Source organism: Netta rufina (assembly GCF_964035555.1).
Source record: "Netta rufina genome assembly, chromosome: 24".
NCBI lineage: Eukaryota > Metazoa > Chordata > Aves > Anseriformes > Anatidae > Netta > Netta rufina.
Window position 1 is genome coordinate 5,953,371 of NC_140148.1, and position 13,019 is coordinate 5,966,389.

The following is a 13,019-nucleotide window of genomic DNA, read 5'->3' on the forward strand; positions in this document are numbered from 1 at the left end:
GAGCCCCAGCCTCTGCCCTGCCCTGCGGTGCTGCACGGGATGCGTCAGGGCTGGGGGTTGCACCAGACCCACACTTGTGGACAAAGAGCAGTCAATAAGACCCCCAAAGGGACTCAACCTGCCCCAGGGAGGTCTGAGAACATTCACACCACGTCCGACCACGGCAGAAATTCTTGTGCTGCAAATGGCTCAGCTCTTTGCTCCAATGCTCGAGTCCTTCCTACAGATGAGAACAATATTAGCACTGACAAGGCGGATACCCAGGCTCTGCTCAGAAAACACCAGGCTCTGCCAGAAGCAAGGGGCAATCAGCACGGTAATTAAATGTGCAAATAATGTGAATTTGGGAGCTATAGCAAAAGGCAGTGAAATAATCCAGAGGGGCCTAGAGAAATTAGCAGCATGGAGCAAAATGTAATGAAGCAGAAAATAGCCTGGCTAGAGCCAAGGGCTTGGGCTAAGGCAGTCGACCTCAGAGTGGGTGCTCCTGCCCATCTGGAGGTGTCTTGGTGCTCTTTTGGGGCAGGACAGGAGGTTTTGTTGAGATCTGTTCCTTCTTCATGAGCAGGGCTTGCTCCAGGCTGGATTCCTGGGAAATGTTCACAGACCTATATGCTAGGGACAGAGGGAACCTTGGGTTTTATATTGATGAAATAATCACCCAGAAGAGCAGTCCCAGAGCTTTTGGAGGTAGAGGAAAGATATCTGAGGACAGTTGGAGGTTGGGCCATTTGGGGAGAAAATTTCCTTGCAATGGGTTTGCATGCCAAGTCAGCATGGGGCAGGGGTATGGGGGTGTGCTGTGGCTGGTCACTGCAGAAGAGGGAAGTGGTCCATGGGGACCAGATCTGCGGTGGCACCTGACTGATGTCCCCAGCAGCACTGTGCCTTGGTCATGCATGGGGGCACACTGCGTCTGAGGACCAAGGGACATCCCATGGAGTGGAAGGACCTCCATCCACAGAGACCACACAGCTGCGGCATGCTGGCAGGGCGCTGCATCCGATGGCAGGCACTGCCGAGCCCTGCAGAGCTGAGCCTTTCCCAGGCACTGGCCAGACCCATCTCCCAGTGTTCCCATGTAGAAACCTGGCTGTGTTTGCTCCTCCAGCCTGAGTCCCTGATGCAGGCGACAACTCAGCCCTGCAGGGACACGCTGCTGCTTTGCAGCTGCCTCCAGCCCCTCCAGCTGCTTTCTGCCAGCGTTTGACAGGACCTTTCAATACGTCCCAAACAATGGGGTGGCATGCTGAGAGCAAGCCAGGCAGTCAGAGCTGCTCTGACAGGTGACTGCATCCCACCAGACTCCCCGTCTGTGTTCTCCTGTTGGCTTTTTCCTGCCTCCCACCCAGGGAGCAGACAGGAGCAGAGCCATCTCCCACCTCCCACGATGGCCGGCACTGATGGAGACCACGGGGCTGTGGGACCTGGGTTTTTAGGAAAGCTTCCAAAAGCATATGCCCGAAGCTGTGAGATGCTGCTGGTGAGAATGCAATGGGGCTGAGCAGCCCTGCCACTGGGACCAGTGCTCCCCAGCCACTAGGACCAGTATACAGAGCTTGAATGAACCCACAACCCTAGTTTGCTGCGGGGACAATTGTCCTGCAGGCCCAGAAACACCATGGGGTGTGGGGTGGGGAGCACAAAACACCTCTGTCCCACCCCTTTGGTGGTGGGGGGTGTCCAGGGGATGCACAGTGGGGAAAAGCAGTGTGGGGACGCTGCTGTGGCTGCCAAACCTGCTTGAGGCTTTGTTTGGCCCCAGCAGCTATAGCAACAAGCTGGAGCTGCTGGCTGCAGTGCTGCTTGGTTGAGCCATGGAGGTCGGCGCAGCAGGGGACCCTAAGGGGGTCTGGGGGGACCTGGCGGCCAGGACCTACATCATCCCACATGGGGTAAGCCCTGCAGAGCAGCTCTGCCTCTGGGCAAAGGGGGTAGTCAGGGTTTGCAAGGGTGTGGTGGGGAAAATGGGCTGGGGTGGGAGGAGAGGGAATGGGGTGGTGGTTTTAGGTAGGCAGTGGGGTCTGGAGCAGCAATGCTGGTTTTGTTATTTTATTTGTTTATTTATATATATATATGTGTATATATATATATATTTTTATTTATTTGTGAGATACAAATGTCCCCTCCAAAAAGCAAAGTGCTCACTGCACCACGGGGACATTTCCCCAGGGCTGGGGATGTGCCATGCTTGCAGGACTGCACCCCTGGAAAAAGGGGGGTCAGTGCAAGCCGCCCCCTCCTCCAAGACCCTCCATGCCCAGGGCTTTCTTTCCCCTTCTGCCTTTCAGCTGCCGCCTGTGCCATGTCCCCACGGTGCTGTGCCGGCGTCCCAGCAGCCGGTGGTGATCCTCCAGCAGCTTCCTGGAACTCTAGCCCTGCCCACCAGAGCCCCGCACCTGCGGGAAGGTGTGTGACCACAGGCCCATGTGACCATAGTCCCATGTTAAAACCATCTTAATTTCATCCTTTTATTTTTTTTCAGCCTCTTTAGGATGAGTGACACCTGGGGGGGCAGGGGGTAGGGCTGCAACCTCATAGGGCTGGCCACACCTTTACTTGATGGTGTCTTTGCCCTACAGGATGCAATTTTTGGTGGTTTTACCAAACTTGAAGTCAGGGCTGGCTTTGAAAACACTGGGATGTTCCTGGGGGATTTATTATTATTATTATTATTATTATTATTATTATTATTATTATTATTATTATTATTATTATTATTATTATTATTATTATTATTTTATATCAGCTCCAGAGGGATTTTTAGCTGCTGGGACAAATTATGACCAAAGACATGCTGTGGGGAGGGGAAAGGCTGAGCTGTCTAAAAATACATGGAGGAAAGGGCATGCTCCAAATTGGTGTGGGAAGCTCATGCACAAAGCAGGGTCTTGGAGATCATCCTCCAGCAGGTTTGCAGGCACCTTGCAGGGGAACTTCATGCCTGCAGCAAACGGTGATGTTTCATTGGGGATGTGTCAATGTTTTAATGGGGATGTTTTAAAGCCTCAGGCATCCAGCCAAGGGGACTCAGATGCTGACATGTATGTGCATGGCCACCTGGGTCTGAGCCCTGCTCAATAGGTACTTGCTCTGGGACTGGAGGTGGCATCAGTCCCTATGGGGACTATGAGTCCCTGGGGGTCTCTGAGCTCCAAGCCCCCACGCACTGCACCATGCCCACTGCCTGGCTCCCTGGCACTGTTGCCCCGGTGCCAAGGAAGGATTTGCCAAGTCCTGAGCACTGCCAGGACCGCAGCAATTCTCCTCCGAATGGGCGGAAAGTCTGCCGCCTCCAGCACCGCTAATCACCTTTTGTGAACAGCCTTCGTCAAGCCAGACCAGATGTTTAATCACATTTGCAAATAAGGAAAGGCTTAACTATGTCTATTTTAAAGCTTTATCCAAGCAAAATAATTTTTAAATGCCATGTAGGCCTTCCAAATTGGGGCGTGGGGCAGTCTGGCTTGGTTCCTGATACTTGGCATAGGGACAAGCTGTGGTGCCACCCCATCCCAGCAGGGACCCGTTGGGGGCTGCATCCACACCGCTCAGCCGGCGGCTGTGTTTCCCATGCCTTCGCTCTAATCCCTCTCTGACGCAGAGCCCCTTCCTCTCTGGCAGATTTAATCGAGTTGATGATGATTCAAAACTCCCAAATGCACCAGGTGCTGATGAACAGTCTGGCCGTGTCGGCATTGACGTCCTTCGGGTTCGGGCCGTCTCCAGCTGCTGCCCAGGTATGGGGCAAGGAGGATGGATAGCACCTGGGTCCCATTTCATAGCAGCATGGGACCCCTGAAGTGCAGCTGCTGGATATTCACAGCCCTCTGCAGCTCCTGGAGGGTCTGGGGCTCTTTGGGCTGGTTTGACCCCCAGCATGGATCATATCAGGCTGCTTGGAAGGGATTTAGTGCAGCTGGGAAGAACTGAGGTCTGCCAGACGTGGGCAGGGTGCAGGGCTGGGCTGAGCAGAAAGGCTGAGCACTGCTCATTAGGCAGAACAGCTCTGCAAGGGCATTCATTTAAAAGTCCATCTCGAACCAAAATTATATGAAACATTTAATCTCCGTGCGGGGAAACAAATGCTGCTTTCTTGGTGGGATGCAGGCAGCTGCCTTGCTCACTGCTAGCTGGCATCTTTCATGCACATCCTCCCAGTCCCCACCAATTCACTATACTGTGGGAGACTGGACCCTGCATGTGGCTGCTCAATGCTCAGATGCCATGGGCAGCATTTTGGGGTCCTATCTCAGGTTGCAATGCCCCTGTATTGTTTCTTCATGTGGAACCTCATGGAGATCAGGCAGGAGAATTGCTGTGGTGGCACCCCTTGGGAAACAGCTCTGCAGGAAAGGCCCTGAGAGGCCTGGGGGGCCCCAAGCTGAGCAGGATCTAGCAGTGGGCCCTACAGTGAGGAAGGCTGGTGGTGGCCCGAGCTGAACCAGGCGAGGGATTGCCTGCAGGCAGAAGGAGGGGATCCTGCCCCTCTGCTCCTCGCTGCTGGGGCTGCCCGCACAGTGCTGGGACTGCTGCTAGGCCCCTGGCACCAGAGAGGCCAGGCAGGCTGCAGAGAGCCCAGGAGAGGGCCACGAAGGTGGGGGGACCGGAGCAGCTCCTCTGGGAGGAGAGGCTGCGGGAGCTGGGGCTGCTCGGCCTGGAGGGGAGGCTGCGGGGATCCTGGCTGTGCCCGTAAATCCCTGCGGGGAGGACGGAGCCGGGCCCAGGGGCACTGGGCACGAAGCGGGGCCCGGGAGGTGCCCTCTGACCGCCGGGAAGCGCTTCTGTGCCCTGGCGGTGGTGGAGCTGGCACAGGAGAGGCTGCGGGGGCTCCTCCTGGGAGACCTCCAGAAGCCGCCGGGACCTCGCCCTGGGAACCCCAGCTGGAGCAGGGGCTGGAGAGATTGGCCTCCTGAGATCCCAATCTCAATTGCTCTGTGACTCTGATCCTGTCTTGGGGAGCCCAAGGAAGACAGCTGCTGAGATCAGCCCAGCATCTCTTTGCCTTTCGTTCCTCCCCACAGCCACTCATGGTGCCTTTGCAGACTGGAGAGGAAGAGGAGGCCGTGGTTTTCCACCACCACTATGTCCCCTACGCCGGTCCCACTTCCATCCTCACATGGCCGGTCCTGGCTGGGGCTGGGGGACCACCGGTCGTGCGCTACCAGGACACAGCAGCAGAGGATGGGGAGCCGTGAGTAGTAAGGGTGCTGCTTTGTGCGTATGTGTCCTGCAGCCCCTGGTGTGACAGCATTTCCGGCACCAGATGGGACACGGAGGGCTGGCATTTACTCCTGTTCTTTGTCCTTTTCACCAGTGCAGTGCCACCTCCTCCTCCCCCCAGCGCCACAGGGACTGTAGGAGCCAATGTCCCACCATCATCAGGTGAGGACAACTTCTCCCCATAGCACCTACCTTCAACGGGAGATGTCCCCAGGCATACATCAACCTTCCCACATGTCCCGACGAGGGCTGAGCCCTTCCTGCTCCCTCCCTCTGTGCAAGCCCTCACACGCCCTCCAGGCCCTGCTTTCTCTTTGCAGAGTACTACGACATGCTGGAGCAGCGGCAGTGAGCTCCCTGCACCCTGAGGTGGCTTCTCCTGCACGTCCCTGGCCAGAAGACCGTGTGTGTGCTGAGAGTGGGTGCCCTATGGTACTGACAGTTTTGGGGTGGCCCACGGGGAGGAGGACAACGTGCGCAGCAAAATGCATCAAAATAGTGCATTTTGCCAGGCATGTTGTCCTCCTCCCCGTGAGCCACCTCAAGGCACTGGGTGTCACGAAGCCCATCACCAAACCCAGGTGACTGCTTAAGAGGGACAAGCTCCAGTTCATCAGTGAAATCCCAATCCCAGATGGACAATGTGACCTTGCCAAGCCACGAGGGCCCTGCGGTGCTCAGCACCATGCTCTGTCCCTGTGGGACATGCTGGCATCGGTGGGGTGGGGTTGTGCCAGCCCAGGTGTCCCTTCAGCTCCCAATGCAGCACATTGCCTGTAATTAATTTGCTTTGTTAAGAAAGCTCCCTGCTGTCACTAATTAAGCATCTGTAATTACCCAGGCTGCTGGCTCTGTGCCTGAGCATAGGGCTTCCTCCAAGCAGCAGGGGTGAGGGGGGGCTGAGAGCCTCTGGCACCCAAAGGAGGGGGAATACCAGTGCCTGATGCTCCTGGCCGAGCACAGCACGGGCAGGGCTGGATATGGCCAAGTGCTGTTCCTGCAATGGGAACACACAGTTCCACAGCTCCACGCTGTTCCACACAGTGCTGGCCCAGTGCTGATCGCAGTAAGGGATCCATCCTGTAGAGGGCTCCTGTTTGAGTGACTGTGGGGTTCCCCAGGGCTCGATTCCCCCCCCCCCGTTTGGGTAAAAAGGTGAGGGGAGTGTGTTCAGGCATTTTATGGGTGCTAGGAGCTGGTCCCTGCCTCTGCCACCTCCCCAGCCCTGCTGCAGGGTTCACAGCTCTGCTCTGATGCCACCAGGGTGGGTGGGCTGGTGGGACTATGGGGTTCTGATGAGGGCTGTGGAGTTCCACGCAGCCAGAAGCATTACAGCCCGGTTATCAGGAGGCTCTGCCTTAGCTCCTATTAGGAGACGCTAGGGCTGGGAGTTACGTGGAGCTGAGAGCATGCAGAAAAATGGTGTCCAGGCAGTTGACCCTGAAATCCCCTCCTTCTGCCCCTACTGGGCAATAAGGACTGCCCTGTCTCTATTTTGGGGTCCCTATGGAAGGGAGAGCTCATGTTCCCCCTGCCCAGGACTGAGCTATGCTCTGCCACAGGTGGATCTTCCTCTGCAGCAAGGCTCGGCCTGGCTCCTGCTGAAGCTGTGGGAGATGCTAGCAAGGTTGGCCCCAGCGTGGAGTGGAGGAGCTGTGTTGGGTTGGGCATGAAGGCACATCTCCCTCGGGTGGCAGTACCCCAAGATACTACAAGACTGACTGCGTAGATCAGGAGAGAAGGAGACCGTCTTGGGGCACTTCTAGCTGACGGCACAGGGGGCATGGCACGGCCAGGAGCAGGAAGGCATCTGCTTGTTCCGATGCCACCGGAGGTGGAGAGAAGGTGTGGGTGGAAGCAGCTGCTGTGGGAGTGGAGCAGGATGGTTTTGTAGAAGGTACGTCATGTCAGAAAAGAGTTGGAGCCACTGGGTGTGACCCAGGAGATGCGGTGCTGGGGTTGTTATGGGAAGGCACGAGCAGAGCCCTCTGACCCAAGGGCTGGAGGAACCAAGGGGTGTGGGCAGCAGTGCACGGATGGAGCAGTGGGGCTGTGAGGCCCCACATAAGAGATGCTGGTGGCTGAGCTGGCTGACACCAAGCCAGTCAGTTTTGCTATGTCAGAACGCTGCTTTTGAAAAGCAAGACCAGTTTCCAGACTTCCGCAGCCCAGGAATGGGCTTGAATCTTACATGCCTGGTGTGACAGCAAGTGAGCAGGAGGAGAGGCTAATTACACTCCTGTGCACGCTGACTGCACTGCCATAAACACCTAACGCAATGCGGCCCCTGGCTGCCAGCTGGGGCGGGGGCTGGCCAGCCTGCGCGGGGAGCAGCCAGGTATGCTCCAGCGGCCTCATAATCTGCAGTGTGGGTCCTGATGGTGCTGGGGAACTGCGGCCAGCCTCGCTGGGGTGATGGGTATGGACCAGAGCTCCTCCTGCTATCAGGAGGATATCAGGGGTTCCCGTGACCCCAGGAGGTGCCCCCAGCGTAAGCACTGTAATAAGCAGCAGTGCTGATTGCATCAAGTCGGAAGCATTGCAATAGGCACATCCCAGCTGTGACTCCGTGGGTGACCCAGGGTCTATGGTGTTGACTCACCTCCGCTCTCCACCCTCGGCTGGTGAGCCTGCCTCCCACCTCTGCCAGTCCATACTCAAGCCTCTGCACAGGGCGAGCAGCACACAACTCCTTTCCCGGGACCAGCCCCACACACCCACATGCGGCTCTGTTGATACCCTAGTGTCTCCTGCTGTGCTCCTGGCAGCCCTGTCCTCCTCCCCAGCTCCTGGGGACACAGGCTAAGCTCTCCAGCACCCTTGTGCCCAGGCAGCATGATGGAGGCTGTCTTGCTCCAGGGGCTGCTGCTCCTCCTCCTGTTCGCTGCCCTGCTGCTTTACCAGCACAATGCCGCCTTCAACTACTTCTGCAAGGTGGCCTTCTTTAACTGCTGGGTTGTGGCCATGGCCACTCTCCTCTCCCCCTTGGCAGCTCTTCGGGGACGCTCCGTGGAGAATATGAAGTGAGTATGGCTTGGGGTTGTTCTTTCACCGCTGTGACATCTGGGGCTTGGCAGTGATAGAGGAGTTTGGAGGTCTTGTGGACCTGCTTTTTCCTTCCCAGGCTGTACCCAGAGCCGGGACTATGCGGCGTGTCTGTGCAGTGAGGCTGAGTCAAGCCCTGGAGCCACGGTGAGAGCTGTGGCCACATCCCTGCGGCAAGGAAGGGTGCATCTGCATCTTGTGGTGTGGTGGAGGGGTGCTGGCCAAGGCAAGGGATGGTTACACTGCAATGGGGTGGCCACCTGGCTTTGGACTAGCTGGTCCCCAGAGGATGAAATCGTTTACAAGGGATCCTTCTTGGCCGTTGCAGCATTGGGCCATCAGATGGGGAGGCTGGCAAGGGTTCGAAGTGCTGTCATTAGCAGGATACAAGCACATAGCCATGCCTGCCTCTTTGGCAGTGCAGCCACGTCGTGTTCAGGGGACTGCGCTTTGGCAGAGGGACTGTGGGATTCCTCGGTGCCATCAGCTCTGGCACAGCGCTGCCACGTGCCGGTGAGCTGTGCCGGTGCTGCCCCACAGCAGAGGGGAGGCTCGGCTGAGCTGGGGGTGGTGGCAGCTGCGATAGCATCTCTGAGCACGAGAGGAAGGTTTGTCTGCTTCCAAGGGTGTTGCAATCCTGGTGCTGGATTCCTGGGAATGATAGCATACCAGAAGGGATGTAATTGTGTCAGAGTGCAAGATGTCTGAGGCTGTGCAATCTGGCAAGCTTGAGTGTGGGTGCTGAGAGATTTGGGGCCCTTGGCAGCAGTGTGGTCAGACGTTTGATGTTATCAGTCCCCTTGTGCAGCCTCTCTCTCTCATCCTGTCTGTGCGGAAATGCTGTGCACACACGCACATGTCCTGAGGTGCTTCGAGCGCTGGGGCAAAAGCTTCTGGCTTAGAGGAACTCCCTGGTGTGATGCAGCCATGAGTCACCAGTGCCTTACCTTGTCCCACCGACACCTCACAGCCGTCCTCCACCAGAGCAGCACGCCCTGCTCTGCCTCCTCTTCAGCCTCCAAATCACAAAGCCTCCAGCTTGGAGCAGTATCCTGTCATTAATCCTGGCTTTGGGGCATTGCCACAAGTGTTTTGCTTCTCCACAGGCACAGGGATTGCCGTGCCCAGGTCTCCCAAAAGCTCAGTCCTCTGGCACAACAGCTCTACCAGGCACTGTGAATTTCCCCATGAATTTCCCCTGCCTCCTCACTCCTCCCAGATCTCTTCTCCTGCCTGCCTGGTCCCCAGCTCCTCCTGACTGCCCTGTCCCCTGTGGGTTCTCTGAGAACAGTCACTGATAGATGTGAGGTCCCTGGCATGGATGCTCTCCATGCTATGGGTTAGAAAGTGCCCCATTTCAACACTGTTGGAATGAGAGTGTACTGGGCTTTATCTTCTCCTTGGGTGTTGCAATCCCCATTGCCCCATTGTCCCTTCACTCTTCTTGTTGTTCTCATACTGACTGTCACCCTTCATCAGCATTGCCATCCTGGTGCCTTCCTGTCCAACCCTTTCTGGTGACGCTGCTCTTCCTTGTTTCCTGTCCATCCATGTGGATGAGAAACTTCCATCCCTTCCTGATGCTGCAGGACCCCTGAAGCTATTCTGAGTTGCTCTAATGAACGAAGCTGAGTTGTTTCCTGCCTTTTTTTCTCTGCTCTTGGCAAAGCCTCCTCCACCTCCACGTGTGGTGCTAGCAGTGCTGCCCAGTGGCTGTTCCCCAGCAGCAGCCCTGCCGACCTCTCTGTCCCCAGGCTGTTCCCTGCAGTGCTCCCCCAGCCATTGCTTGGCATATCTCGCTGTGACCCACCACCCACAGGAGGCAGTGGCCATGCAAGCTGTGAGCGTGGGGCTGGGGTTCCTGCCCACGGTGCACGTGCTGGAGCCTCACGGTAAGGCTCACCCAGCCAGAGGCCGTTGTCCTCACTGGGATGCGATGATTCACACTGTGGCTGCAGGCATTCCCATCCCATCCTACCCCTTCCCATCTCACTTTTTCACCTTCCCTGGACATCAGCCCTCCAAGAACCTTGTTATTTCTCCCACCTGCTCATGGTGGCAACTCTTCGTGGCTCAAAGCCACACTTCCTACCACTGAGGCAGCGACTGCTCTCACCTTGGGGATGGCTACAGATGTGTTTACAAGAGAAAACCACCACATGGGATTGCTGAGACTGGGCACAGACCCACCTTGGGACACGCTATTTGCTCGTATGGACCAGCTCTAGCTGATCCGTCTTGCACCTTGCTCTTGAGTGACTGTGAAGGGCTGGAAGAAATCCAGCAGCCCCTGTCTGTGTTGATCTGCTCCCCACATGTGTTCCTCTGCCCTAGGCTCCTGCGTGCTGCGATCCGGCCCCTCAAGCACTTGTACGGCATCAAGATGCAGGTGTGGGGCTCCGAGCATCTGAATACTGAGGAGCCCTATGTGATAGTTTGCAACCACCAAGCTTCCCTTGACCTCATGGGTAAGTGCAGGGGAGAGGAGGGACTCATCGCTGCCTGGGCAGCCTTTGGGGTTCTGCAGGGCTGGACCAGGCTTGTGCCGGGGTGTTCCAGTGAGGCCAGTACCAGAATTTGTACAGGAGGTGTGGGGTAGAGAAGCTGGTGGGGCTGGAGCTCAGGGCTGCAAGAAGGGAGGATGATGTTGGGTCACTGCTTGGTTGGACATGGGAGCTACCAGGCAGGGACTGATCGTTTCTTCTCCCATCTCTCCTCCAGGCATGGTGGAAGTGATCCCCGACCGCTGCGTGCCCATCGCCAAGAAGGAGCTCATGTACATGGGCACCGTGGGGTGGGCCTGCTGGCTCAGTGGCATCATCTTCATTGACCGCCACAAGAGGGGAGATGCCATCGGTGTCATCTCACAGACGGCCAAGACCATACGGCGTGAAAATGTGAGGGGACAGGCAGCAGGGGCAGTTGAGGAGGAGAAACACAGGGGGGTGCAGTGGGAGGCATGGGTGGGCACCAACATAGTGGGGATTGGGGTGCACCAGTCCTGGGCCAGAGGACCTCTGGGATCCATGTTCACATCCCTTCCTGTCCTGTGCAGCTCCGAGTGCTGATTTTCCCTGAAGGCACCAGGAACCAGGACAAATCCATGCTGCCCTTCAAGCGTGGGGCTTTTCACTTGGCTGTGCAGGCTCAGGTAAGGCAATCGTTCACCTCCACCCACCCGTGGCAGAGAGGGATAGGCACACACCCTGGGGCAGAAGGATGGGGGACATTAGGGTCTTCTGGGGTCTGCAGGGCCCAGGGAGGTGGCAGGGACCTGCTGAAGCCCAGGGCACAGCAGGAGCTGGAGTCTGTATGGAGGACACCCCTGACCCCGTCTCCTGCAGGTTCCCATTTTCCCCATTGTGATCTCCCCGTACTGGGACTTCTTCAGCTCCAAGGATAAGAAATTCACCTCTGGTAAGTGGAAAAGAAGAAGCCCTGCTGCTGGAGGGAAAATTTGGTGGTGGGGATGGGCCCACAGGGGATGAAGGTCTCTGGGAGACATGTGGGCAGGCAGCCAGTGGTGGAGGATGCTGGTGGGAAGACCTCGCTCCTGGGGGGTTTATCCAGCAGCCTCCTTGGCCTTTCCCCTCTCTCTCCAGGGACATGTACCATCCAAGTCCTTCCCAAGATAGAAACCCAGGGCCTGAGCCTGAAGGATGTCCCCAAGCTAACAGAGACTGTCCGCAAAGCCATGGTTGATGTCTTCTCTGAGATGGCTGCAAATCAGCGGGGGGACCAGCGCGCTGAGCACCCTCCGCTCCCATGCTGTGCTGGGGCCACCAAGGGGACTGGCAGTCCATGGCACACGGGGGACACAGCTGGGTCCAGTGATTAGGCAAAGGAACAGAACCTCTTGGGGCATCAGGAAGGTGGTGCAGTCACAGGCTGGGCCACACTGTCCCCTGTCCCCTGTAGATGTGTCTTCTGGGCTTGCAGCAGGATGGTGCCCTGGTAAAAGGGGAAGCAGAGCAGGGTGGGAGGCAGCGCTGAAAACAGAGCAAGGTGCCCCAGAACCCCCTTGCAATGACGTGTGTCTCCCCCAGACCTGGTGCTGTGCAGCTGGCCCAGCCTGTGGGCTCCATCTGGTGGGATAGATCCTGCCCATGCAAGGGGTGAAGGGCTGGGTGTGCCAGGTAGAGCTCACTGCACTGTTCTCTGTCTCTCGTGGTGTGGTTCACCTGTGGGCTTGTTCAGTTGTTTCCTGCCAGGGGAAGCTGCAAGCCATGGTCCTACTGGCAGCGCTGTCCTCGTGCAGCCACCCGTGGGGAGGGTGCAGAGCACACGGTAAGGCTGGGAGGGACGGGAGGAACGTGGGGAGGGGGATATTGCCACATGGGAAGAGCAACCTCAGTGTAGAGGATGGTGCAAGATTAAAGAATCCACAGCTGGTGTCTGTGCATGGTGCCTGAGCCTGAGGGGAGAGGGCACAGTGGGGGGGCATCCGTCTCCTTACGGCCATGCTGCACACACAGCACCCCTACAGACACCACAGCTTCTCCTGGGGATATTGCTCCGGACGGGACGAGGAGCACGTGGCAGGGTGGGAGTTACACGGGGCCTGTCCCCTGTGCCGTGGGGGTGAGCAGTACGCTCACAGGAGGGGCACCAATGAAGTTTACAAAGGAGGAAGGCCTGGACCATGCCCACCTGGAGCAGGAGGGACCTGGCACAACCACGTTCATCTGCCAGCCCTGTGGGGCTCCTGTGAGCTCCTCCTCTATCTGCTCCCTGCAGCCAGGCAGGGCTTT

At 57.4% G+C, this 13,019-nt stretch overlaps 2 protein-coding genes across 2 annotated transcripts; both read left to right on the top strand.

The window, feature by feature from the left end:
• Positions 1-1,817: 1,817 nt before the first annotated feature.
• On the top strand, positions 1,818-5,575 carry PRR29 (proline rich 29; the record flags this gene model as incomplete). Its single annotated transcript, XM_084301150.1, has 6 exons — positions 1,818-1,895; positions 2,292-2,409; positions 3,625-3,740; positions 5,031-5,194; positions 5,318-5,385; positions 5,544-5,575. The coding sequence occupies 6 exons, from the start codon at positions 1,818-1,820 to the stop codon at positions 5,573-5,575; spliced, it is 576 nt and encodes a 191-aa protein (XP_084157276.1).
• Positions 5,576-8,061: 2,486 nt separating this feature from the next.
• Positions 8,062-12,106, top strand: LOC311218354 (1-acyl-sn-glycerol-3-phosphate acyltransferase alpha-like; the record flags this gene model as incomplete). The annotated part of the gene is made up of 6 exons (XM_084301016.1): positions 8,062-8,246; positions 10,603-10,736; positions 10,990-11,165; positions 11,324-11,419; positions 11,613-11,685; positions 11,871-12,106. 6 exons carry the CDS (start codon positions 8,062-8,064, stop codon positions 12,104-12,106), a joined length of 900 nt encoding a protein of 299 aa, XP_084157142.1.
• Between the last annotated feature and the right edge of the window lie 913 nt (positions 12,107-13,019).